The sequence below is a fragment of the Trichomonas vaginalis genome, chromosome IV (assembly GCF_026262505.1).
Source record: "Trichomonas vaginalis G3 chromosome IV, whole genome shotgun sequence".
Taxonomy (NCBI): domain Eukaryota; phylum Parabasalia; order Trichomonadida; family Trichomonadidae; genus Trichomonas; species Trichomonas vaginalis.
In genome coordinates this window covers 3,401,002-3,428,526 of record NC_067206.1, presented here as the reverse complement: position 1 = coordinate 3,428,526, position 27,525 = coordinate 3,401,002, and the positions used below count along the sequence as shown (strand labels likewise).

Genomic DNA, 27,525 nt, shown 5'->3' with positions numbered 1-27,525 from the left:
CTTTGTTTTTTTGTTAAGATTCTTAACCAAAGACTCGAAAACAAAACTTCGCTTCAAGTTGCTGTCTTCCCAGTTACTCTGTCGCAATCTTTTGTCTGATTGCGTGCAAAGTTCTGCTCCTTTGAGACTTTGCCCGACAGATGCATCTGGGAGACAGCACCCAAGCAGCTTATCGCTTCAAGTTGCTGTCTTCCCAGTTACTCTGTCGCAATCTTTTGTCTGATTGCGTGCAAAGTTCTGCTCCATGAATTATCAAATATGTGCCATTTCAGGAGACATAACAAGCTCATGCCTCCTGGAATGGCGGATTGTTCAACAATCTTCTTCTGATTGCAGAACTTTCAACCGACAAGAGTGCACAATACACTCTTGTCGGTCAAAGTTCCGCATTCAAGTTATGAATGGGGAACTTGATATCATTCTGGGAGACATGCAGTGACAATGTCTCCCGGAATGAGACACTGTAACCGACAAGAGTGCACAATACACTCTTGTCGGTCAAAGTTCCGCATTCAAGTTATGAATGGGGAACTTGATATCATTCTGGGAGACATGCAGTGACAATGTCTCCCGGAATGAGACACTGTAACCGACAAGAGTGCACAATACACTCTTGTCGGTCAAAGTTCCGCATTCAAGTTATGAATGGGGAACTTGATATCATTCTGGGAGACATGCAGTGACAATGTCTCCCGGAATGAGACACTGTAACCGACAAGAGTGCACAATACACTTATGTTTTCAAATTTTCAGATTTAAATTTAATCTTTATTTTCATCATCATTTATAGTCGTGTTCCTTTATACAGTTATAATAAATTATCGTCAGATTCTAATATTAAGATTCTTACTACTCATTCAATATAATTATGTTAGTCACTCAATATTCAGGAGAATAATTTAAAAATCTATAGCTCATATTTTGATAGTTATATATTTAGATGATATATATTGCAATTCCGGTTTCAACACGATCAAATGCCAAACCAAGACAAATATATATTGAATTTTCAAAATATCGATTTACATTAGAATCTATATCTAATTTTATCAATACACAAGTAGTGAATGTTCAATACATCTTTGAGCAACGTGAATAGCACAATTTTATAGGATTATATTAGTTGATTATATAAATATAAGCCAAATCGAATCTGCTGTATAGTACTTTAGTTTATCATTGAATGTTAAATGTGTTCATATAAATATTTGAGTCAGATATCGCATTTTCTAATTTCAAAATTTATCTCATGAAGTTAGAATTTATTTGATCATACAACATCATGTTAGTCAAACCAGAGTTCAATGGCGATTCTAAAATGGAACAAATGCTTGTTTTATCAAAATGTTAAAATATTAATCTAAAAAACTTATATACTAACCAAACCATTCTAAGATTATTATAATACAGGTATGGGCAATCTAAATGCACACGAAATTCGAAAATTAAAAAGAATATTTATGAGATTATTAATCTTATGTAATTCAATGAAAAGTAGATAATATGAATATCCATAGGCTATATATCAACATATGAGTTTTTGGTTTGACCAATACTATACTAATGTGATCAAATTAATCTGATTTCTTAGATTTTCATTTGAAGCATTTGCAGTAGTAGGGGTAATTTTTATATATTAACATATTAAAAAATTGCGCTCCGATTCGCAGTTTCTTCATGATTTTGAGATTGCATTAGATTTTCGCGATGCAGAAAAAAATCATTTAGATTCCCGTCAAACTCTAAGTATAAGCATGTCTCTATATGTAGAAACTGTCTGCGCTTATTATTTCCCGGCTCAAAAACCCACGGTGTCTGTGTGAGGAAAATACCCATTTTAGGACCCTGGGTAGGGGGTCATGAAAATTTTCCAAGAGTTGGAAATATAGGGTATTTCTTTTTTCATATCTCATTGAGTCGTGGAGTTTGACAAATATTCCAGACACCATAAGAAAATAATTTCGATTGTAGCAGTTTTTCTATATATATTTTCGATATTTAATGATTTTCAATTTTATTTTGTTTAATTGAACCATATATCCAATTTGCTTAAGTGTTATTACCAGTGTTAAACTATAATATAAAAAAAAAAAAAAAAAAAAAGGTAGTGGGGCTTCCAGGCACTTCGTGCCTTCTAGCCCTGAAGATGATTATTATAAATGAAGTTTTTTATTCGGAAAATTGTTAGTCTTCTGGGTCGAAAACATTATATATAATGTGTCGCTTTTCACAAATTATATATGTTTTTCATGTTTTGTCAAACATGAACGTACATGTTTTGGTCAAGACTTCTTCGTAAATGTTTTGTCAAGATCTCTTCGTAAATGTTTTGTCAACATGAACGAAATGTTTTGTCAAGACTCTCATCGATATGAGTGATAGAAATGACAAAAATATAATTTAGGGTATAGAAGGTTAGATCTAACTTTCATCTCTTCTAACCTTTGTATTTCAGTACGTTCTTCGTAAATGTTGTCAAACATGAACGTATTTGTTTTGTCAAGACTTCATCGTAATGAGTGTAAAAGGACCCCAAAATTAATATTTAGGGTAGAAGGTTTAGATCTAAACCTCTTTTCTAACACTCTTTTCTACCCTCTTGAATTTTCATGATTTTCTTCGTAAATGTTTTTGCACTTTTCTGTCACTTTTCAGGAAAAACATTTATATTATTATATATATTAAATGATATATTTACAACCTCCGTTACCGTTCTTTGGAAATAAGAGTAGTGTAAGATATTATTGAGAGAAACTTAAGAAACTACCGAATGTGATCTAACGTTATTTGTAGATTTTGTTCGGTGGAAGTTTTATTATATATCCCATTTGTGCCATACAATATGTCCCAGACTCAAAGATTAATAGCAATAAGACTTCGACAACTATATGGACGCGTCTCAAACATTATCCAGACACAACCAATATATTGAAGAGTTAAAAGAAAAGATACCTATAGGTAAGATGGAACGTATACCATTAGAAACAAAAATATTGTGGAGAGAGGTTTTGAAAAAAGCAGAATTATAGACTGGGATAGTATATTTCTGCTAGACTTATATATATGTGGTTCTATAAGAGTTCATGACATTGAAACACTTTTTTCAAAAGTTTTTATCTTAACTATACAAATGTTTTCAAAGAGGACATAGAAAATATATTGAGGGTATAGAGTTTGTGAGATGTCATTGGACAGATTTGATGAAAAATATAAAGACAAGGAAAATGTTTTCTTTATAGTGGACCCGCCGTTCTATAACACATGGGATTTTCAATACCAAGTAGACTGGACTTTGAGAAGACTCTTTAGAAACGTTAGACGTTTTTTACTCATAACCATCCATAGCTTTTACTTTACATCCTCGATAAAATGTTGTTTGGAAACTGCAGATTATGAATTTTGGTTAGAGGAGGACATACATGACTATAGAAGTTTGAGTGATATGAACCGAAAGACTAAGATATATAGGAAGAGAGAGTCCTATAAGACTCGGAGATAAGTAGTGCATAACGAAATTTTAGAAATTTTATTTACGATAGATTTTTATGTTAAAGATTTCGCGCAAATGCGGATCTACTATGATAATTTGGTTTTTTTTCACAATTAGATGTCTCATTTATATTTCATGTTGACAGGTGTAGCAGAAAAAATTAAACAGAGATATATGAATGAATTGAGACAACAAATTAGGCTTTGACCAACTCCTGCAAAATAGTTACATGTATATGTATACTGCGTATATTAGAGTTATTCTTTTTATCTAAATTATAGTAGTGGTGGACGGGACAACAAGAATACTTTTAGCGAATGCACGCACCTGGTACAAGGCATTACCCAAGAAAGCACATATCTTCCAAATGAAGAATGTAGGACATATCACAAACTGAATAGTAGAGGCAAACTATTGAGTCAAGGTGACCAAAAAGAAATGTACAGAAATTTGTCAAGAACTCGCCACTGTCAATGACGCTCTAGTTGTTATGCGTTTGCACTACGCATTTGGGACTATGCAAAATATGTTAAGATGGAAGAGTTTTTAATACATAGAACACTCGAAGTGGGAACCTATAATCAACTTTATGCAGATGAAACGCGAACAACGAGAGGTGGTGCTAGGTATTTTTCCTCACACCGCCAGAATAGGTGTTTTTCTAACCAGCAGGAGTAAAAACCAGGAGATGTATTGAGTCTTCCATATAGTTAATAGAATGCCTTATGGAATGCAAGGGAAAGCAGATAAGAAGTACTAGGAACGGAATTAGATTTTTACACGCAGGTAATAGGTCAAATGGAGGTTTCTTTTCAGTAATAGAACTAGGATAAGCATTCTGTAACGAAAGTAGTCTTGGAAGAGTATCTGGAAAAGGAATTATATACGCTGATAGAGAAAATATTGAAACGGTGTAAATTCGGAACAGGGGTCGAAAAATTATTGGTATATATTATCTAGGGCAAGTAGTGGAGGTCAAGCTTGTATGTTTGGTATTATCATTTACCTAAAGACGCCTAGATGGCAGCAGAAGATCACAAGCTCTCTGTTATAACAGTCACTCGTGTACAATGCACCACACGTTGAGTTAGGACAATCAAATGGACGACCCTCGGACACGTAATTTAAATATATTAATTATTAATATATTTAAACGCTTCAATGTTTGGATTAGTAAGAATTGGGTTATTATGAAAACTAAGTTCTACAGTATAAAACGCATGGTAATACTCATGGGGACAATATAATATCCTTTTTTTCTTCCATCTGTAGTAAACCATTTCACACTAATGAATAAAGATACTGAAATAACTTTTCCTATTGGAATAGGTAGGTCAGTTAAAATGAACTTTGTAGTTTTCGTAAAAGTTTCATTTGTCTCCAAGCATAAGAAAAGAGTTTTTTGGGCGGCCAGAAAATGAAGGCATTCTCGAACAATAAAATTTAGACGAGCTTTGGGCGAAATCATCTTTTAGGGATAAGGGATATGTGCTTCAATCATCCCTTAGAAATATAAGATCTATTAGTTAAATATTTGCTTAAAGGTAAAGTTCGCACCTTAATATGAGTGGTTACATTCTTTGCATATAATTTACCATGATTCAATTCGCTAAGTGCATATTCTGTAATTATTTCTCTGTTTTTGCAGATCTTTCTTTGTCGATATGTAACGATTCGTATAAATTTGAATGTAAACACTTGTGATTTTGTTGTCATATACAATTCTCACATAAATTGTCGTGCTCTCAGGTTATTAAATGCATATTCAATCAGCATTTTTGCATAACATGAGAATGTTATTTTATCTTTCTATATTTTTTAACGCAGTCCCTGTAGTAGATATGATGATTAAGTGTCTTACTTGCTATGAGACTCAATTTCTCCTCGTTACATTTTTTTTGTTCCCTTCTATAGATAATTACTGCTATGAATCCTATTACATAATGAAACTTGAGCATAACTGGAAATTTATCTGGTCTATCAGACACATATCAATTTATCTGAATCATTCGAATTAGTCCAATAGGCTTATTTGTGAACAGATGGGGATCTTACTTTAGCCCATCTTTATTGGGTATAGTCAAAACGATAGCCTTCATGCTTTATGGATATTCGTGTAATCAAACTTTTTGCACCGATCATCTAGTTAAAGAAGTTTTTCTATCATATGTGTTTTAGTATTGTAGGCAAGACTCTTAGCAATTTTTCTTTTTCTATTGAGCATATTTTTATTCTAAATATAAATGTCAAAGTGGAACAGCGTTCTATGAGAGAATACAACATCAACTGAACAACTCATTTATGCAAGCTCTAAATAAGAAACACAAAAAAACTTTTCAAACTATCTAAGAATATCTTGAGTCATTGAAAGAAGGAAACCTTAAACAAACTGACAATAAACCCCTTGAACAGATGAGTTTCCTGTTTCAAGACAACCATTCTAGTAGGCGACGTTTTGAGGAATGTGCTTAGGGTTGCCTGGTTTGGACGGGGGCGGAGTATCCGCTCGGATGCGTATAGTGGTCGTATTCGGCGGACCGTTTTAGTGTGTGTCGTTGTTGTTACATGGTCAGTACTCCAGCGTATAGATGGCGGTGTGTGGGTTTTAGTATGGTATGCGGAGGTGTCAGCTGGAGCGGAGGGGTGTCTAGATTGCCGGGTGTGGTGGGGTATGTGTGTAGTTAGATCCGGTGAATGTTGTAGGGATGGTAAGTTATGACGCGTTGCTGACGAGAGGTTTCTGGGACGAGAGACATAGGGATAGGGTGTTGGGGTTCGTGGGCTTGCTGTTTGTGTTGGGGGTTTATTTCGTTTTGCAGTGCGAGGAATGCGGATCATTCGTGGGGATGGTGGAGTGGATGTAGGATAGGTGGCTGGGTTGGCGGGTGATCTCATGTGGTGTTTGGTTGGTCTGGGGGAGCGGTGTTGAAACAAGGAAATGAGGAGGCTGGTGTTATAGGTTCGAGTAGGATAGCGAGAGGTAGGTCACTGTATGCAGTCTATGGTAGGGTGGCTGGGTATAGTGTTAGACGTCATGTGAAACGTGTGGATTGGCATGGTGAGCGGTGCTGGCATTTTCGCGGGATCTGGATGGCCAGGTGGGTTGGTTGTGGGAGAGAGGCGATGCAAGGTAGTCTATTTTGGCATGAGTGTGTTAAGAACCAATATGTTGTATAAATCAACGAAAAGGGAACTTTTAACGAGAAACGCTATAAATGAACTTCTTTTGAAAACAGATGTTGACACAAGCTGACAAAAGAATATGTTAGACGATGCATAGCGAAAAGAAGAGAAAAGTTGAGCTTCTAAGCGTATGATGTACTATGTTCAGGATCAAAATGATTACATAACTTCAGTCCTGTAACTAGCAGACAAAACAATGGTTGACAATAAAATGGTCCAAGTGAAGTGACAAGACCTGAAAACGAATATTACTAAATAAGACTCATATCGACGATAGTCCATTGCAAATAAAGCAAAACTTACAAGAATACCTTAGAGAAGACTCCGGACAATACACACAGGAAGATATTAAGCTGTACGAGTATGGACATCACTAGAGCAGGAAAAGTGCGTTGGACATACACATACCATTGCAAATATACAACTCATTAAAGACCTTAAACACTAAAGCAGATAAAACATATGTCAATGAAATATACCAAAGTTTAGTTGGAACAAAAAAAATATTGAAACTATTGTTGGTGACTTTTCTGTCAATGAGAAAAAAATATTTTAGATGGCAGTTGTACATTCCTTAAAAATGGTACCGGTATAAACTCATTCCGAAAAATAACAATGAAATGTATGTAAGCTATAAAAAGAATGATGGTACACAAGTTAAAGTTCCATTAGACAACAACTGCTACTTAAACTTATATGGAGACGAACAAAAGAAATATTTAAGAGTTTATGAAATGGCAGATATGACATTGCTGACCCAGCTCCAGCACCATATTATTATGACTATGGAGATGACGCAAAACACCACATGTAGAAAAAAAGCAAACATTATATTTAGATTTTTATAGATATAAAAGATATAATGCAATAGAAAAAACGAGAATAGTATATTATTATACAGATGACAGAAATAAATATTATAGTCAAGATTTTACCTACCCTGAAAACATAAGATTATATTATAAAAAATATTCTGACACAAACCAGAAGAAACAGAAATAGTTGCACTATATTTTAAGTTCAAAAGGACAATCCTATAATTCTCATATGTTTGATTTAATGAACCCATAGGTTCTATTTATACATCTATGGAGCAGAGGTCCTCAAGTAATGTTTGGTGTTGGTGCATGGGAAAATAGTCGACAGGTTTTTGTATTGTGCAACTCTCTCAAAGGAAAAGGTGGAAGTAAAAATTTCAGGTGAAAATTTACCTGCACACAGTCATTACATAATTTAAGTACATCTCAAGCAGGTTGGCATAGACATAGATATTGGGATTGTCAGGAATGACAAAAGGTAAAGGATATGATGTTAAAGGACGTTAAGTTTGCTATAATTGTTACTGGGATGACACTGGGGGAGAAGGAACACATCACTGTTTCAGGATATACGCAAACAACGGACAAAGTAAAGAATATGCCACCTTACATGACAGTTTACGCATGGTATAGAAATGCTTAGTCGTCATTTTCACTTCTTTAGCATATTCGTCAGGAGTTGTCTTATATTTGTTAGGAACTGTCTTTGAAAGTATACCACCTTGAACTTTGACAAGTTTGAAACGAGTCTGACAATAGTAGTTTTATCTTCTGCTTGCAGTGTGTACATTTTGCCATGTTTGCCTAAAACTTCATAATATTCTCTTGTATACTTTCTTCTATTTTTACGAACACGAATGTGAGTACTGTCGGGTTCACATTGTTGTCATAGTCAATAGTATTTTCATATGGGTCGCGTTTAGGTATTTCTATTTTTACTTTGTCACCTTTTCTGAAGTTTGAAGCCCGGCATTCTTTCTTGTTTGTCTCTTTTGACTAAATTATTAAATATATAGTCTTTCTCTAAGTCAGGGTTGTTTTTCATTTCTTCGGGGGAGTGGTTTCCCAAACCTTTTTGTTTACGGCTATTGTAATATTTAAAACTTGTCTCATCTTTGCCATGGAGAAGTGTCTATATTTGTCGTCATATGACATTTCATTTGCTTCACCACCTTGTGGTTGGTTTAGTCTCTTAACATTTTTATACAACGTCAATGACACCAAGAGCAGAATGGTTTTGGTCGACAATGAAATATTGGTTTACATTTTTTGAACGCAGATAGTTTTTTACATCATCTGATTTGAAAGAACTTTCACAGTCAGATGTCAGTTTTGTTGGATGGTATTTGTCAACGAATATTGTCAAAGCTTTCACATCTAAAATATTTTTGGACCATAATGGTATGGTTCACAGTACTTGTGTTTTGACGCGACAAATATTAGCCAGTATGGTGGTCTCTACTTCTCTAACTCTCGGAATGTTTTCCAAGATATCCATAAACCAAGCATTTGGTGTTGAACTAAAGATTTTTATCATGAGTGCTTTTTTTGTGCTTTAGAAACATAGGGGTCCTTGTTTGGATTCGTCATTTTTTACCTATAAGAAATGGGTTTATTTGGCGCATTAGCAGGAGTTGCATCCAGATTTTTGCCCGCAGTGGGAACAATAGCCAGAGGTGTATTTGGAGTTGGAAGGAAGATTTTGACACGCTACAGAGTTTATGTGCTTATATGTGAGCGTGGCGGTGCCGAGTTTGTAAAGAGTAAAAGACACGAACCTAATTATACAAAGACTGGGTGTACTAGATAAGAAGGTTTGCTTGCTGAGATTCGTAGGCCTCATGCGTGTGATAGATGCTAGGCAGAGTTGGCATTAGTTCCAAATCGCGTGTGAACAAAGAAGAGAGAAAAGATTCTATATGCATGATGGATGGACGCATGTAGGAAGACAAGCAGGGATCAACTGAGTTATAACAGCATATAGTCTGAGCTGTATTCTGATTAGAATCAAGCAGGGCATCACTTATATGGAGGAACCCGCAGAGTAAGTGCTCGAAAGATTCGGTTTAACAGAGGATATACATCCAGGGTGTGCTGCACTCAACAATGGGGCTAAGGAACGTGATTAAACGCTGCAACCTCACACCGCCTCAAACTTGGGGGAATGTAAAGTAGTTTTTACGTGAGATCGTAAATGAACAATACAGACATTAGGAGAATCACTGTAATCTCGGGTTTCTAAGAAATTGTGAGTTGTGTCGGGCTTGTACCAGGAGAGTGCTGTACTCACAACGTGTTTGTCAAGTTCTTTCTCACGGATTAACGTCCTCTCGGAAGAAGTTTAGACCGACTTAAATAACAACAAAAACGTTGGTCGAGTGTTGTATTGTAGAAAGATCAGATACACGCAAAGTTCGAAAGGTTTTTTACTGAGATGACATGACACGCGGAAGAAGTTGACACGTGTGGGCTTGTAGCCGACAGGCGGAGAGATGAGATATATTGTGCGCGGAAGAGATTGTCTCAGAGATCGAGTAGTTGACGACAGTAAGGGACCTGTTGTGACAAAGTACATTCTATGACCGATTGAAGATAGGGATCTATAGTGTACATAGAATAGACATATGAGATAGAGGCCAGCGTGAGTGAGTGATGGCTGAGTCGAGTGTGGAATTGCTGAAGCTGAAGCGGAGCTGAGAATAGGATCTGGTGCATTAGTCATTCTACGCAGTCAGGCGAGTCGGCGGTTATCAGAGGTGAAAGAGAGCGATTTACAGGCTTAATGGTGAGGGTTCAAAAGAGACGCTCGACGACTCTCACAAATAAAATATTGAAGTCTAAGGAGCTTTCCGAGAACAACAGATGGAAAAGTTTACTTCATCTACCAACAGTTCATTAAGACAATCTCATTGACTTAGAAGTCCGAAAAGTCGATTCTACGAACTTTAGCGACAAACACAAAAAGGTTGAATAGGAAATCACATCACAACAAATGGCATAGTGATGAAGATTTATGAAGAATGTGTGACGACACATATTACCATGGTTCCGGTGAGGCGAGTGGTGAGGTAAAGTCGAGAGGAATCGAGATAATAGTGGGAGACGAGGCGCGGTGTGGATGCGCCTCGTGTGGGATGGTATGAGTCTTACTGTTGGAGGACTGGCATATCTGAAGCGGTACACTGCATTAGGTATAGAATTCAGGCAGTGAAAGAAATTCCTAAAATACGTGAAGATAACCCACACAACAAACTGAAGATAAACCCAATGATACACGGCAAATGATATTGGACTCGAGGTCATCGGTGATGGTGTCGGGCGTTTGAATTATATGTACGCGGGCTTGATTGCAAAGTCTATCCGATGGATGAATCTAGCGTGATAAATTGAACGAGTGGAGTGCAGATAAATCGGTCGTGGTAGGGACGGGTCCAGATGTGTGTGTGAGGTGAGTCTGTCAGATTGTGCCTAAGGTCTGTGGCGAATGTTGGTAGTTAGATATCAAGGAGGGCGACGGTTAGGGTGGAGTCCGCTTTAAAAGAGGCGACATAGTAGCATACGTGGAGTGATTGAGTGCGCTGCACCCTGCGATAGAGAGCCCGCAATTCTTGGTTGAGAACTAGGCGGTTTGAGAGTCGTAGACACACGCTCACCACACAGAAAATAAAGACAAGTTTTGTATAGAGTGATACTAGGTGAAATTTACGGTTCGGACAGGGCTGAGATGTTAACAGCTTCGTGGATGATGGCAGTGGGCGCGGGGCCGGAACGGGCGAAGTCTCTCGGAGTTGTCAGGAGTGGACGGGTAAAGTAGGGAAGGTTGGTTGGTATGATCCAGCAGGCTGAGATGATTTGTGTGGCTACCAGAGACGGTATTTGATGGTCAAGGGGATGGTGTTGAGAGCTGAGCAATGACGGACCACAGGATTGTAGCAGTGTAGTGACGTTAGATAGCTGATATCAGTGAGATTTGGTCACGGTCCGAATGCACCTAAGTTTTGTAGAGAGGCGGGGACGCGGTCGAGTGAGTAATTGACGCTCGTGTATTCTCGTCTCTCATTGTTCGAGAGTAAGTGCAAGTGCGGGCAGATTCCATCTGAGCGATCGGAGAAGGATATGTGTGTGTACGTATCTACTGCATGTAGGACAATAGAAGCTAGCACGCTAGTGCGAGAATAATGGTGCAGGTGTTAGGTGAGAAGAATGGGACGAGCACGTGCGTATTACTTGGAAGAATGTCATTAGATTAGGATTGAGAGAAAAGGGAAGACCCATGATAAAGTCTAACTGACAAACTGGCCTTGGTCTTCGCTACGAAATGGATTGGAACAGCAGTGGCAAATTATACCAGACGACAGACTAGAGGAGGTTAAGAAGAAGAACGTCTTATGGACATGCCTTTCGATGTTAGTGAACCTCAAGTTTGAAGGACACGACAGGCTTTGCCAGATTTCTACTGGAAACATGCGAACAATTGCATCTTTGAGAAGGAAAAAAGGTAGTGCAGAGGATTGGTCAATGCCTCCATGGGAAAGAACAGAAATATGCATTGAAAAGTATCGTAAGTTAGAAGATCAATATTACATCTGGTCGAACACGCTTTACAGTAAACTTTGACGAAGGAAGAAGAACAAAGAAGGCTTCATGGGTGGTACTTTGCTGACCAATACAAGACGGAAAGTAAGGAATAGGATACAATCTCAGATTGAGTCATAACGATTTAGGATGGTCACATTTACTATGCAAATGGCAAGATGAACAAACAGCCGCTAAAACTTCTTGAACGCTTTCAAGACTACAAAGAGAGAATGCAATGGTTGACGTCGACTCAGACATTTTGAAGCAATTGGAGAAGGAATTAAGGTTTTTTGAAACAATTCCTCTTTTAAAAGACTATAAAAGTGCTTTTGCCTATGGACCAGCTATTCCACCAGTTAAGTTGTTAAACGCTATGCTTGTTTTTGATAAATGGTCGTTTGGGCAAGATTCGAAATCACAAAACTAATGTAAAATTCACTGACTTTTTCGAAGAAATCATTAATATTATTTCTAATTGCATGCTCTTAAAAGGATGATCAAATTTCAATTTGTGAATTTCCATAATCATGCTCAAAAATCAGCTTTGAAAAGATTCAATTTGAGAGAGATCGTTTTCTATCGTTTATAAAAAATTAATATTAACAAGATAGAAATGGAATACAACAAATATTTTCTTTAATACGTTATTTCGTTATTATTTTTTTACACAATATAAGACCAACAAATACTATACTTAAATATTCCTTAATATTGTGACTTTTGTATTGTTCATTATCAAATGACAATTTCGGAACAATTCATCGAATCCAATATTTTAGGCTTCATTCATTAGTCCTAATCTATTTAAAAACGAAACATGTCCTATCGGTGAATTGATAGTGAATAAAGTTATTTTTGAGAGAATTCAAAGGATAAAACCATTATTACTTTTCAAACGCATTCATACTAGATTATCCATAATCGATTGTTTTTTTCGATCCAATCAAATCAAAAGATTTTGATTTGAAAGGAAATTATCGTTATAAACTCAAAATTCATGACCAAAAAAATTCAAATCAAGAATGAAATTTGGTAAACAGCTACGCTTTATTGCCGTTAAGACATGGGACAAACACTACATCCAATATAAGCAGTTCAAGAAGATGCTTCTTCAAATGGCTGCTGAAATCAAGGAAGCCCGTGAAAATGGAAAATCCGAAGAAGAAATTGTTCAAATGAAAAAGGAGCATACCACCACTTTTAAGGAAGCTTTGACCCAAACGTTAACGAATCAATTAAATTTTATTGTGAATACGTTACACAGACTTCAGAGAAAGTCGAATCAATTTCCCAGAATGTTTATTCCGAACTTGAGAAGCAGACACCACAAGATGAAGAGACAGCCATTGCCATCCATAAGAAAATTTTTATTACAACTCTGAACCTTTACGAGATCCGTTCTTTCCTCGAAGTTAACCACTCTGCTACCCACATCATCAAGAAGTTCGTTAAGAAACTTGTATACCCAGAAGCCCATCAAGATCTTGACGTTCTTCAGACAGATTGCTTCGAAAATATGCCAACCATCCAGGGTGACCTCAGCCGCCTCGAAGAACTCTTCATCCTTCTTAAGAGAAAGATTTATCCAAAGGGCGACAGCCGCCCTCGCCAGGAAATCATTATGGAACTCCATAAATCGGTTCGTCAGAACCTTGATTGGAAACAAGCTACAGTACTTGGCCAATGGGATGCCTATACATTCCGTTCTAACGATTCCATCTTACTGCAACTCCAATCAAAATTATCCAATATCATTCGTTTCGTATGCATGATTCCATTCCTCGTCTACAATTTCTTCGGCGACGGAAAATACGAAGCCCAGCGTTGTTAGGACTTCTTGTTTCTGTGCAATCTTATGGTGCACAACAGCCATTCCTCTTTGGTTAACTTCACTTTCTATTCCATTCTTCGGTGTTATATACGTCTCAAAGCTAATGTCGTTATGACAAAGCTCGCAGCTGATATCCAAAAGCAACAATGTCTTCAACAGTTTATCTCATTATTGGTGGCTTCACAATCGCTGCAGCCTTCCAAGTTACTGAAATGGACAAGCGTATCGCTTCCATGGTCCTTAAGAAGGCTACAGGTTCTACCGGTTTATATCTCTACGCAGTTATCGCTCTTAACGCATTCCTTGCCATGTGGATCAACAATGTCGCTTCTACTATGATCGTCTGCACTCTCGTTCTACAGACATTGAACCAATTACCACAAGGATCGACTTATGCCAAGTTACTTTTAGTTGGGATCGCTGCAGGTGGCAACTGTGGAGGTCTCATGACACAACTCGCTTCTCCACAGAACGCTATTGCTGTCGATTCCGTCAACAACGTTTTATCTGTAAATTCTGACCAGAGACTTGGCTTCATTGAGTTCATGGTTACAGCTATTCCAACAGGCCTCATTGCCTCAATTGTTTACTGGTTCATTATTCGTTTCGTTTACAAGACAGACGTAAGTGAAGTTCCGAAATTCGTTGCACCGAGACAGATTTCGGATGGCGCCAGATCGTTGTATCTGTTATCTCTCTTATATCTATTATCCTCTGGATTATTTTACCATTCGAGATCCACAAAGTTTTTGGTGATAACGGTATCATCGGCTTCATTCCACTTATTACTTTCTACGGAACAGGAATTCTCATCAATCCATCCTACATCGCCAAGCTACCATGGAACATTTTGTTCCTCGTTATGGGTGGCAATGCTCTTGGATACTTGTCAAAGAGTCTGGATTGCTCCAGATCGTTTCAGACTTACTCCAGAAGTTACTCGGAAAGACATCTACATGGGTTACATTCTTCCATCTCTTTCTTCGAATTATTAATCAATGTCTTCATTTCGCACACTGTTTCAGCGACAATTGTTTCTTCCAATCATCTGCCAGTTCGCTAAAACTACTCCGCACCTTAGATTGTACGCACTCGGCGCTGTCGCTGCAACAACTGCTTCCCCAATCATGCCTGTTTCATCATTCCCAACTTGTGCTGCACATCATTACAGGATAAGAACGGAAATGAGTCTTTTGACAACAAAGGACATGATGAAGTCTGGAGCAATCGCTACCGTAGTCTCCTTCATTTTCTGCATCCACTATCTCTTCGGATTCGGTATGCTCCTCAAACTCTAATCAGAGCATTCTCAAAAAAAGATAGTAGTGGGGCTTCCAGGCGCGTTGCGCCCTCTAGCCCCGAAGATGTTTAGTATAAATGAAGTTTTTATTCGGAGGGCTTCCAGGCGCGTTGCGCCCTCTAGCCCATAAGAAATTTTGCCCAAGACCCAAGAGGAGGACCGAACCCCAGCCGACCAGCCGGTGACAAAACCAAAACCGTTGTTATTTACATCATATTAATGGTGTCACTTTTTAAATGTCACTTTTTGTGTCACTTTTCACAAAATATATATTGTTTTCATGTTTTGTCACTTTTCTGTCACTTTTCGAGTAAAAACATTTTTATTATATATAAATAAATGAATTTTACAAAACCACCTTTACCGTTCTTTGGAAATAAGAGTAGATGTAAAGATATTATATGAGAGAACTTAAGAAACTACCGAATGGTCTAACATTTGTAGATTTGTTCGGTGGAAGTTTCTATATATCCCATTTGTGCCATACAATATTCCCAGACTCAAAGATTATATGCAATGACTTCGACAACTATATGGACCGTCTCAAACATATTCCAGACACAAACAATATTGAAAGAGTTAAAAGAAAAGATACCTATAGGTAAGATGGAACGTATACCATTAGATAAGAAAGATATTGTGAGAGAGGTTTTGAAAAAAGCAGAATATATGACTGGGATAGTATATCTGCTAGACTATTATATAGTGGTGCTATAAGAGTTCATGACATTGAAACACTATGTCAAAAGTTTTATATCTTAACTATACAAATGTTTTCAAAGAGGACATAGAAAAATATATTGAGGGTATAGAGTTTGTGAGATGTCATTGGACAGAGTTGTATGAAAAATATAAAGACAAGGAAAATGTTTTCTTTATAGTGGACCCACCGTTCTATAACACATGGGATTTTCAATACCAAGTAGACTGCTTTGAGAGACTCTTTAGAAACTTTAGACGTTTTACATAACCATCCATGCTTTTATTTACATCCGATAAAAGTGGTTTGGAAACCGTTATGAGATGGTTAGAGGACATACATGACTATGAGTTTATATATGACAAAGATAGAATATGAGAGAGGTCCTATAAACTGGAGAAAGTGTCACAATAAAGAAATTTTATTAGTAAGTAAATGTGGTTTGAAATAGGACTACTTGTTTTAGGTTTTTTCCATTGTGCTATTTATTTATTTGACGTGGCAGAAAAGTACAGAGAATATGAAGATGAACCAATGCCTGCAAATGTTCAGTATATGTACTCGTAAGAGATATTTTTATCTAATATTAAATGGACGCACAGAACTTAGCGAATGCACAGCAACCTGGACAACCAAACCCAGAGAATATTCCAAATGAAGTTAGAATACAAACTGCAATGGCAAACTATGGTCAAGTGCCAACAGATGTACAAATGCAAACTGCCATGTCAAATGACGCTGCGTTAGGTTTGCCACCATGGTATGCAAATATGAGATGGAGAGTTTTATACAAACCCTGAAGTGGATATAAACAACTTTATGCAGATGACGCGAACACAGGAGTTGACCCGAATATGTTTTCTACCAAGAGAGAAACAGAATGTATGAGCTCCAGTTAAAGAATGCTATGGAACTCAACAGGAAACGTAAAAGACTTGGCGGACATTAGATTTTTACACGTAGTAAAATGGGTTTCTTCAGTAGTATTGGAAACTTCTTCAGAAGAGTTGGAAGAGGTATATGGAATGGAATAAAATCTGTCGGAAGAGGAATTTGGAACGGTGTCAAAAATATTGGTAAAAGAGTAGGTCAGTTCGTTGGTATATACCTAAAGACCCTGAACCAGAAGAACAAGCCCTGTTATACAACAACCTGAACCTGCACCACAATCTAGTTGGCAACCAAATCCAACACCTCAACCGTATTAAAAAATTATATTTTTACCGTTCGATAGTAGTTGTATATGAAACTAAGTTCTAAGTAAAACGCATGGTATATATGGAATTATTCTTTTTCTTCCATCTGTAGTAAACCATACTTGAAAGTCTGAAATACTTCCACTTGGTGGTTCATATAACTTTGTAGGTTTTTCGTAAAAGTCATTTGCCAAGCATAAGAAAGAGTTTTGGGCGCCAAGAAATGAAGCATGAACAATAATAGCATCTTGGTCGAAAACATCTTTAAATAAATATGGTTCATCTCTTGCATATCGACTGTAAATATTTGCTAAAGGAAGTTCGACTTTCTGATTTAACATTCTTTGCAAATAATACCATGACATTGCAGTGAATTCTGTATATATTTGTTCGTCTTTATTTGGATTGTTTCGTAGATTTGAAATGACACTTGTGAATTTTGTTTGTCATACAATTCTCACATAAAGTGTGTATCGGTATTCGCAATATCATCAGCATATTTTGCATAACATGAATTTATTTTATCTTCTAATTTTTTAACGCAGTCTGTAGAGAAGATGAAAGGTCAACTGTATTAGCTCAATTTCTTCCCACATTTTCGTTTCCCTTCAGATATATAATCTATATGAAACCTTACAATAAATGGAAAACTTTTATCTTCTACAGACACAAATTTATTCTTCGAAAGCCAATAGATTTAGTAACAGATGGGTCTCTTACCCTCTTAATGGGTAGTCAAAACGATAGCCTTCATGCTTTATAGATCTAAGTCAAACTTTTGACCGACATTAGTAAAAAGTTCATCTAATGGTTTAGTTGTAGCAACTCTAGAATTTTCTTTTCTATTGGAAGCATATTTTATCTATAATAAAATGTCAATGAAACAGCGTCTATGAGAGAAATACAACACAACCGACAACTCATTATGCAAGCTCTAAATAAGAACACAACAAACTTTTCAAACTATGCTAAAATATCTGAGTCATTGAAAGAAGGAAACCTAAAACTGACAATAACCCTATGACAGATGAGTTTCTATTTCAAGACAATAAGAACCATACTGTCTGTATAAATCCAACAAAAGGAACTTTAAACGAGAAACCTATAAATGAACTTCTTTTGAAAGCAGATGTTGACAACAAAGCTGACAAAGAATATGTCATTGAAAAAGTTCAAGAAGAACATGACAGAGCAGATGCAACATATGCAACAAAAGAGGATGTTGAAAATAAAGCAGACAAAGAAACTGTAGATATGTTGCACAAACGGTTTCAAGTCATACCAGAGGTTTAATGGAAGATGGACAACAGTTGAAAGAGCTTGAGAAAGGTGTTACAGAGTTAAGGAATACAAAAGCAGACTCGAAATGGATAGCTGGATATGTAGATGCAACAAAAGAATATATTTTCGCATGGACAGAAGGAACATATCCACAAAAACATCATACACATTCTATATCTGATATTACAAACTTACAAGAAACCTTAAACAGGAAAAGTGACGTTGGACATACACATACCATTGCAAATATTACAAACTTACAAGAAACCTTAAACACTAAAGCAGATAAAACATATGTCAATGAAATATACCAAAGTTTAGTTGGAACAAAAAAAATATTGAAACTATTGTTGGTGACTTTTCTGTCAATGAAGAAAATAAATATTTTAGATGGAGTTTGTACATTCCTTAAAAAATGGTATACGGTATAAACTCATTCCGAAAAATAACAATGAAATGTATGTAAGCTATAAAAAGAATGATGGTACACAAGTTAAAGTTCCATTAGACAACAACTGCTACTTAAACTTATATGGAGACGAACAAAAGAAATATTTAAGAGTTTATGAAATGGCAGATATGACATTGCCTGACCCAGCTCCAGCACCATATTATTATGACTATGGAGATGACGACAAACCCACATGTAGACCAAAAAAGCAAACATTATATTTAGAATATTATAGATATAAAAGATATAATGCAATAGAAAAAACGAGAATAGTATATTATTATACAGATGACAGAAATAAATATTATAGTCAAGATTTTACCTACCCTGAAAACATAAGATATATTATAAAAAATATTCTGACACAAACCAGAAGAAACCAGAAATAGTTGCACTATATTTTAAGTTCAAAAGGGACAATCCTATAATATCTCATATGTTTGATTTAATGAACCCAATAGGTTCATTTTATACATCTATGGATGCAAGAGGTCCTCAAGTAATGTTTAGTGTTGGTGCATGGGAACAAATAGTCGACAGAGTTTTGTATTGTGCAAACTCTTCAAAGGAAACAGGTGGAAAGTAAAACGATTTCAGGTGAAAATTTACCTGCACACAGTCATTACATAAATTAAGTACATCTCAAGCAGGTTGGCATAGACATAGATATTGGGATTGATCAGGAATGACAAAAGGTAAAGGATATGATGTTAAAGGCGACGTTAAGTTTGCTATAAATTGTTACTGGGATGACACGTGGGGGAAGGAGACCATACACATCACGTTTCAGGATATACGCAAACAACGGGACAAAGTAAAGAAAACATGCCACCTTACATGACAGTTTACGCATGGTATAGAAATGCTTAGTCGTCATTTTCAACTTCTTTAGCATATTCGTCAGGAGTTGTCTTATATTTGTTAGGAACTGTCTTTGAAAGTATACCACCTTGAACTTTGACAAGTTTGAAACGAGGTCTGACAATAGTAGTTTTATCTTCTGCTTGCAGTGTGTACATTTTGCCATGTTTGCCTAAAACTTCATAATATTCTCTTGTATACTTTCTTCTATTTTTACGAACACGAATGTGAGTACCTGTCGGGTTCACATTGTTGTCATAGTCAATAGTATTTTCATATGGGTCGCGTTTAGGTATTTCTATTTTTACTTTGTCACCTTTCTGAAGTTTGAAGCCCGGCATTCTTTCTTGTTTGTCTCTTTTGACTAAATTATTAAATATATAGTCTTTCTCTAAGTCAGGGTTGTTTTTCATTTCTTCGGGGGAGTGGTTTCCCAAACCTTTTTGTTTACGGCTATTGTAAATATTTAAAACTTGTCTCATCTTTGCCATGGAGAAGTGTCTATATTTGTCGTCATATGACATTTCATTTGCTTCACCACCTTGTGGTTGGTTTAAGTCTCTTAACATTTTTATACAACTGTCAATGACACCAAAGAGCAGAATGGTTTTGGTCGACAATGAAATATTGGTTTACATTTTTTGAACGCAGATAGTTTTTTACATCATCTGATTTGAAAGAACTTTCACAGTCAGATGTCAGTTTGTTTGGATGGTATTTGTCAACGAATATTGTCAAAGCAGTTTTCACATCTAAAATATTTTTGGACCATAATGGTATGGATTCACAGTATCTTGTGTTTTGACCGACAAATATTAGCCAGTATGGTGGTCCATCTGTTCTAACTCTCGGAATGTTTTCCAAGAAATCCATAAACCAAGCATTTGGTGTTGAACTAAAGATTTTTATCATGAGTGCTTTTTTTGTTGCTTTAGAAACATAGGGGTCCTTGTTTGGATTCGTCATTTTTTATCCTATAAGAAATGGGTTATTTGGCGCATTAGCAGGAGTTGCATCCAGATTTTGCCCGCAGTGGGAACAATAGCCAGAGGTGTATTTGGAGTTGGAAGGAAGATTTTGAGTACATTAGGTATACTTAAAGAGAAAGCACAACCTATTATACAAACTGTACAGAAAGGTTGGGATGTAGCACGAGATGCAACAAATTTATTCCAAAATCCTGAAACAAGAGGAAAAGTTCAAGGAGGATGGACAATGTAGGAAGACAAGCAGGAAACTATTATAACAAAGCAAATGAATACTATAACCAAGCAGGAAATTATATGGACCAAGGTGAAAGATTCTTTAACAGAGGATATAACCATGCACAACAGTGGGTAAACAATAACCAACCTCAACCGCCTCAAACGTGGGGAATGTAAAGTTTTTTATTGAGATGAAATGAACAATGCAGCTTTAAACAGAATAAGTCATGGAAGACCACCTTTTACACCACGTGTTTGTAAAGTTCTTCCTATACCTCAGGAAGTTTTAGACCGACTTAAAAAACCTAAACAACCAGTTGAAAACAAACCAAACTAAAATTTTTACTGAGATGAAATGACCGAAGAAGTTGAAACGTAGATTTGACACCACAAACAAAAAGTTCAGAACCATTGTCAAAACCTGTCAAAGAACTTACAGATGAAGAGAAAAATTCAATAATAGAAAGTGCCAGGTCTGGAAATACAAACCCTAACATAAAAGTCACTTTTCATAGAAATGGAACGGCTAGTATCTCAAAAAAAAACAGACCCTCACAAATAAAATATTGAAGTCTGAAGGAGCTTTCGAGACAACAGATGGAAAGTTTACTTCACTGACCAACAGTTCATTATAGAACATCTCATTGACTTAGAGTCGAAATATTCTAAACTTATCAACAAACACAAAAAAGTTGAAAGGAAAACAAAAACAAATGGCATATGATATTTATGAAGATGTTGACGACACAATGTTCCTGCAAGTGAAGTAAAGTCAGAGGAACCGAAAAGTGACGAAAACCGATAGAAGAAGAAAACCAAAAACTGAAGATAAACCAAAACCAAAGTTTAGTTTCCAAACTAAACCAAGTCAACCTTCATTAGCTGGTATGGGTTGGCGTCAAAGACTTATGGCAGCAGGCGGTTATGTAAAGTAAAGAAAAATTTTTTTTTATTTTTTAAAAATGCCCCCATATAGAATGGATAGAAAGTCTGCTAGAATAAAAGCAGAGTTACAAAGATATGGTTGGAAGATTTCGAAGAATTTTAAATTATAGGAAGGGAAGACCCAAAAAAGTCTATGACAATTGTCTGGTCTTCGCTACGAAATGGATTTGGACATACACAATGTAAAAGTACATCATTTATCAATAGAAATATATGTTTACTATTTCAATTCATACTTTTGAAAGATGTATTTTTCAAACATTGAATTTTTTATAACACCTATATAAAACAATATAAAGTAATTCAGCAGAATTGAAAGATCAGTTGGGTCAACGAAGCCTTCTTGAGGCTGCTTTGCAATAATTGGTTCAACTCTTGATCTTATTTCTTGTGTTCTCTTAAGATGCTTTAACTTCATCTCAAACTGAGAGTCATTGAGCAATGGGAATATAACATCCCAATTTTCTGCATACCAGCAAAGTAATGCTGATCTGTTTCTTCTGGCAAGCCTATCGAGTTTTAAGGCATATCTTCCCATAATGATCTTGGCAAGGCTTGTGAGAATGGCAATTGTAACATGTGTACCAAAATACTTATCAATGAAAGTTGAAACTTTTTCAACTTTGGCTCCATTGACTTTTATCCTCTTTTGTACCTTTTCATAATCCCTGATACTTTGTGGAGTACGCTTCTTTGGAATATATATTGGGATTTGGCATTGTGTGTAGCACATTTCTGGAGCAAACATCTATTAAAATGAAGTTTAAGTTATGATAAATATATTTTCAATATCTCATTGAATTTTGTAAATATTCATGTTAAACATATATGATAGAGATACCAGCTGTGATTTCTTTTAACAAGAAATTTATCATCATTCAAATGTGCTAATCAAATTTCCGAATCAACAGAATTTAAGTTTTGATTTGAATTTGAATAAAACCATCTTTTCAAATCAAATCATTACTATTTATGCATATTATTCATCAATACATAGTATAAATGAACTTTTCAAGAATGGATATCTGGGATTAAATGTTCGGTCCTCAGAAAGTCAAACGCTAAATTTCATCTCTCAATCGAAAATATTTCGGTAAAAACAAAATCATTGGTGATATCCTTATTAACATAATAATGCAATTTTGGAGAATTTAATTGATACAAATCATTCAGATAACTTTTATGGAGCCATTAATATAGTTCTCACTCTCATTAATACAAGAAAATCAAAATTGTCCGAAGTTAGGCCTGCAAGTTGCCAAATACTGATTCAATTTTTGAGAGATACTACCACCGATGAAATATAATATAGATTGATGATATTTCTATCAGCTGCTGCTTTCAAGCAAGTTTCAAATTTAACATATGATATCATAAATATAAAATTTCTATATGATTGAATTCCATTGGATTTTCTAAGAAAAAACGGAAAAGTAATTTTACATCTGGAAAGGATTGAACAAAATCTGAAGGCCATATGCAATTCTTTCTTATCCAATAAGATGCAAATATCACATTGATTTTGTTTCTAAGAGTTACAAATTATTTTTGCCTCAGAAAATAGAATTCATTTTGATATGATTTGATAGCAATGATTGGCTATGATTGAGTGTTAATCGGATATTTGCTGAATACATTAGTTTTTATTTCAGGATGCTTTTGTTAATAAGCTGCAATTCAGCTAATTCTCCAAGTCTAGATCTCTTTTGTATTAAAATGAATATGATTATTCAATTAAATCAATACAAGTGTAAATAGAAAAAGAGGGCTCAAAAATATTTGGTTGCTCACTATAAGTAGATATACTTTATCAGGGAGTTTATGATTTCAATAGGCAATTTTCAGAGAGTTATTTTTATATTTTATTATCGCGATTATCATTTTAAAATGACCGCATTAAAGTTTAAGCTCTTGTATAAAAGGCTTCAAATTTGTCTTATGCATTGTATCATTCAAATATTTTGTTGATAATATGCAATTAATCCTGTATCTATCCTATTTAACCATGTGAAGTAAATGATATTATTCAATAGCTTCGAAAATTGTAATCAATCAATTGAATCAAATTCTCTGTGATTTGTTTTTGGTGATTTTCTAATTCATAATTTTCATTGATTGTACTCAAACATTGGACTGTGTTTCTGATATGAAATGATCATATGAAACTATTATAAACTTTTATTATTGAAAGTTTAGCCTATATTCGTTGAATAAATCTAACATCAAATTCAATTTTCACTTTCTATTTATTTGAAATAATATATCTTGAATATTGTTCAAATAGATATTATATTCATGTTATTACTATGGTTTTCAAATTTTGAGGATTCGTATATGCGAAATATTGATGAAAGCATCAATATCGTCTCAAACAATAAAATTTTAGTTGCAAATTATTGAGTATCTAAATGATAGATAAATTTGTGGCTATTGGATCATAACTATTAGATTTTATTTCCAGAAATAATATTTTATTCCTCTTTTGCGAGTTGTTATATAATTGAGCATTTAACATTTAAAATTTTGTCTTCATGACATTAAAGCAGCATGTTTTACAATTTTAATGCTTTTTCATATAAACTGACTAAAAAACAGCCAAATTATAGCAGAATTTATATGTAACGTGTTAAATTTTAATGGGCAAAGCAAATCATTTCAAGGTTTTTTGAAACAATTCTCTTTTAAAAGACTATAAAAGTGCTTTTGCCTATGGACCAGCTATTCCACCAGTTAAGTTGTTAAACGCTATGCTTGTTTTTGATAAATGGTCGTTTGGGCAAGATTCGAAATCACAAAACTAATGTAAAATTCACTGACTTTTTCGAAGAAATCATTAATATTATTTCTAATTGCATGCTCTTAAAAGGATGATAACAAATTTCAATTTGTGAATTTCCATAATCATGCTCAAAAATCAGCTTTGAAAAGATTCAATTTGAGAGAGATCGTTTTCTATCGTTTATAAAAAATTAATATTAACAAGATAGAAAATGGAATACAACAAATATTTTCTTTAATACGTTATTTCGTTATTATTTTTTTACACAATATAAGACCAACAAATACTATACTTAAATATTCCTTAATATTGTGACTTTTGTATTGTTCATTATCAAATGACAATTTCGGAACAATTCATCGAATCCAATATTTTAGGCTTCATTCATTAGTCCTAATCTATTTAAAAACGAAACATGTCCTATCGGTGAATGTGATAGTGAATAAAGTTATTTTTGAGAGAATTCAAAGGATAAAACCATTATTACTTTTCAAACGCATTCATACTAGATTATCCATAATCGATTGTTTTTTTCGATCCAATCAAATCAAAAGATTTTGATTTGAAAGGAAATTATCGTTATAAACTCAAAAATTCATGACCAAAAAAATTCAAATCAAGAATGAAATTTGGTAAACAGCTACGCTTTATTGCCGTTAAGACATGGGACAAACACTACATCCAATATAAGCAGTTCAAGAAGATGCTTCTTCAAATGGCTGCTGAAATCAAGGAAGCCCGTGAAAATGGAAAATCCGAAGAAGAAATTGTTCAAATGAAAAAGGAGCATACCACCACTTTTAAGGAAGCTTTGACCCAAAACGTTAACGAATCAATTAAATTTTATTGTGAATACGTTACACAGACTTCAGAGAAAGTCGAATCAATTTCCCAGAATGTTTATTCCGAACTTGAGAAGCAGACACCACAAGATGAAGAGACAGCCATTGCCATCCATAAGAAAATTTTTATTACAACTCTGAACCTTTACGAGATCCGTTCTTTCCTCGAAGTTAACCACTCTGCTACTTCCCACATCATCAAGAAGTTCGTTAAGAAACTTGTATACCCAGAAGCCCATCAAGATCTTGACGTTCTTCAGACAGATTGCTTCGAAAATATGCCAACCATCCAGGGTGACCTCAGCCGCCTCGAAGAACTCTTCATCCTTCTTAAGAGAAAGATTTATCCAAAGGGCGACAGCCGTCCTCGCCAGGAAATCATTATGGAACTCCATAAATCGGTTCGTCAGAACCTTGATTGGAAACAAGCTACAGTACTTGGCCAATGGGATGCCTATACATTCCGTTCTAACGAATTCCATCTTACTGCAACTCCAATCAAAATTATCCCAATTATCATTGCTTTCGTATGCATGATTCCATTCCTCGTCTACAATTTCTTCGGCGACGGAAAATACGAAGCCCAGCGTTGTTTAGGACTTCTTGTTTTCTGTGCAATCTTATGGTGCACAACAGCCATTCCTCTTTGGTTAACTTCACTTTCTATTCCATTCTTCGGTGTCATATTACGTCTCAAAGCTAATGTCGTTATGACAAAGCTCGCAGCTGATATCCAAAAAGCAACAATGTCTTCAACAGTTTATCTCATTATTGGTGGCTTCACAATCGCTGCAGCCTTCCAAGTTACTGAAATGGACAAGCGTATCGCTTCCATGGTCCTTAAGAAGGCTACAGGTTCTACCGGTTTATATCTCTACGCAGTTATCGCTCTTAACGCATTCCTTGCCATGTGGATCAACAATGTCGCTTCTACTATGATCGTCTGCACTCTCGTTCTACAGACATTGAACCAATTACCACAAGGATCGACTTATGCCAAGTTACTTTTAGTTGGGATCGCTGCAGGTGGCAACTGTGGAGGTCTCATGACACAACTCGCTTCTCCACAGAACGCTATTGCTGTCGATTCCGTCAACAACGTTTTATCTGTAAATTCTGACCAGAGACTTGGCTTCATTGAGTTCATGGTTACAGCTATTCCAACAGGCCTCATTGCCTCAATTGTTTACTGGTTCATTATTCGTTTCGTTTACAAGACAGACGTAAGTGAAGTTCCGAAATTCGTTGCACCGAAGACAGATTTCGGATGGCGCCAGATCGTTGTATCTGTTATCTCTCTTATATCTATTATCCTCTGGATTATTTTACCATTCGAAGTCCACAAAGTTTTTGGTGATAACGGTATCATCGGCTTCATTCCACTTATTATCTTCTACGGAACAGGAATTCTCAATCCATCCTACATCGCCAAGCTACCATGGAACATTTTGTTCCTCGTTATGGGTGGCAATGCTCTTGGATACGTTGTCAAAGAGTCTGGATTGCTCCAGATCGTTTCAGACTTACTCCAGAAGTTACTCGGAAAGACATCTACATGGGTTACATTCTTCATCATCTCTTTCTTCGAATTATTAATCAATGTCTTCATTTCGCACACTGTTTCAGCGACAATTGTTCTTCCAATCATCTGCCAGTTCGCTAAAACTACTCCGCACCTTAGATTGTACGCACTCGGCGCTGTCGCTGCAACAACTGCTTCCCAAATCATGCCTGTTTCATCATTCCCCAACTTGTGCTGCACATCATTACAGGATAAGAACGGAAATGAGTTCTTGACAACAAAGGACATGATGAAGTCTGGAGCAATCGCTACCGTAGTCTCCTTCATTTTCTGCATCACTATTCTCTTCGGATTCGGTATGCTCCTCAAACTCTAATCAGAGCATTCTCAAAAAAAAAGTAGTAGTGGGGCTTCCAGGCGCGTTGCGCCCTCTAGCCCCGAAGATGTTTAGTATAAATGAAGTTTTTATTCGGAGGGCTTCCAGGCGCGTTGCGCCCTCTAGCCCATAAGAAATTTTGCCCAAGACCCAAGAGGAGGACCGAA

The 27,525-nt window shown here is 35.8% G+C and overlaps 4 protein-coding genes and 1 pseudogene across 5 annotated transcripts, besides 6 other annotated features; 3 read left to right on the top strand and 2 right to left on the bottom strand.

Annotated features, from left to right (window-relative positions):
- Nucleotides 1-2,082: 2,082 nt before the first annotated feature.
- Nucleotides 2,083-2,175: a terminal%2Cinverted (terminal inverted repeat of Maverick transposon ID:TVAGG3_0020700).
- Nucleotides 2,083-9,028: a mobile genetic element.
- Nucleotides 9,029-15,211: 6,183 nt separating this feature from the next.
- Nucleotides 15,212-15,292: a terminal%2Cinverted (terminal inverted repeat of Maverick transposon ID:TVAGG3_0020660).
- Nucleotides 15,212-20,592: a mobile genetic element.
- On the top strand, nt 18,117-18,389 carry TVAGG3_0020690 (phage tail repeat-like family; the record flags this gene model as incomplete). The annotated part of the gene is made up of 1 exon (XM_051220124.1): nt 18,117-18,389. The coding sequence occupies one exon, from the start codon at nt 18,117-18,119 to the stop codon at nt 18,387-18,389; it is 273 nt and encodes a 90-aa protein (XP_051105110.1).
- On the top strand, nt 18,834-19,028 carry TVAGG3_0020680 (annotated as a pseudogene). Its single transcript has one exon. A coding segment is annotated over exon 1 (195 nt).
- Nucleotides 19,695-20,258, bottom strand: TVAGG3_0020670 (uncharacterized protein; the record flags this gene model as incomplete). The annotated part of the gene is made up of 1 exon (XM_051220123.1): nt 19,695-20,258. One exon carries the CDS (start codon nt 20,256-20,258, stop codon nt 19,695-19,697), a length of 564 nt encoding a protein of 187 aa, XP_051105109.1.
- A 1,467-nt stretch (nt 20,593-22,059) lies between the features above and the next one.
- Nucleotides 22,060-22,587, bottom strand: TVAGG3_0020650 (uncharacterized protein; the record flags this gene model as incomplete). The annotated part of the gene is made up of 1 exon (XM_001307644.1): nt 22,060-22,587. One exon carries the CDS (start codon nt 22,585-22,587, stop codon nt 22,060-22,062), a length of 528 nt encoding a protein of 175 aa, XP_001307645.1.
- Nucleotides 22,588-25,240: 2,653 nt separating this feature from the next.
- Nucleotides 25,241-27,358, top strand: TVAGG3_0020640 (low-affinity phosphate transporter PHO91 family; the record flags this gene model as incomplete). Its single annotated transcript, XM_001307645.1, has 1 exon — nt 25,241-27,358. The coding sequence occupies one exon, from the start codon at nt 25,241-25,243 to the stop codon at nt 27,356-27,358; it is 2,118 nt and encodes a 705-aa protein (XP_001307646.1).
- A 13-nt stretch (nt 27,359-27,371) lies between these two features.
- Nucleotides 27,372-27,453: a terminal%2Cinverted (terminal inverted repeat of Maverick-3 transposon ID:TVAGG3_0020430).
- Nucleotides 27,372-27,525: part of a mobile genetic element that runs on past the window's edge.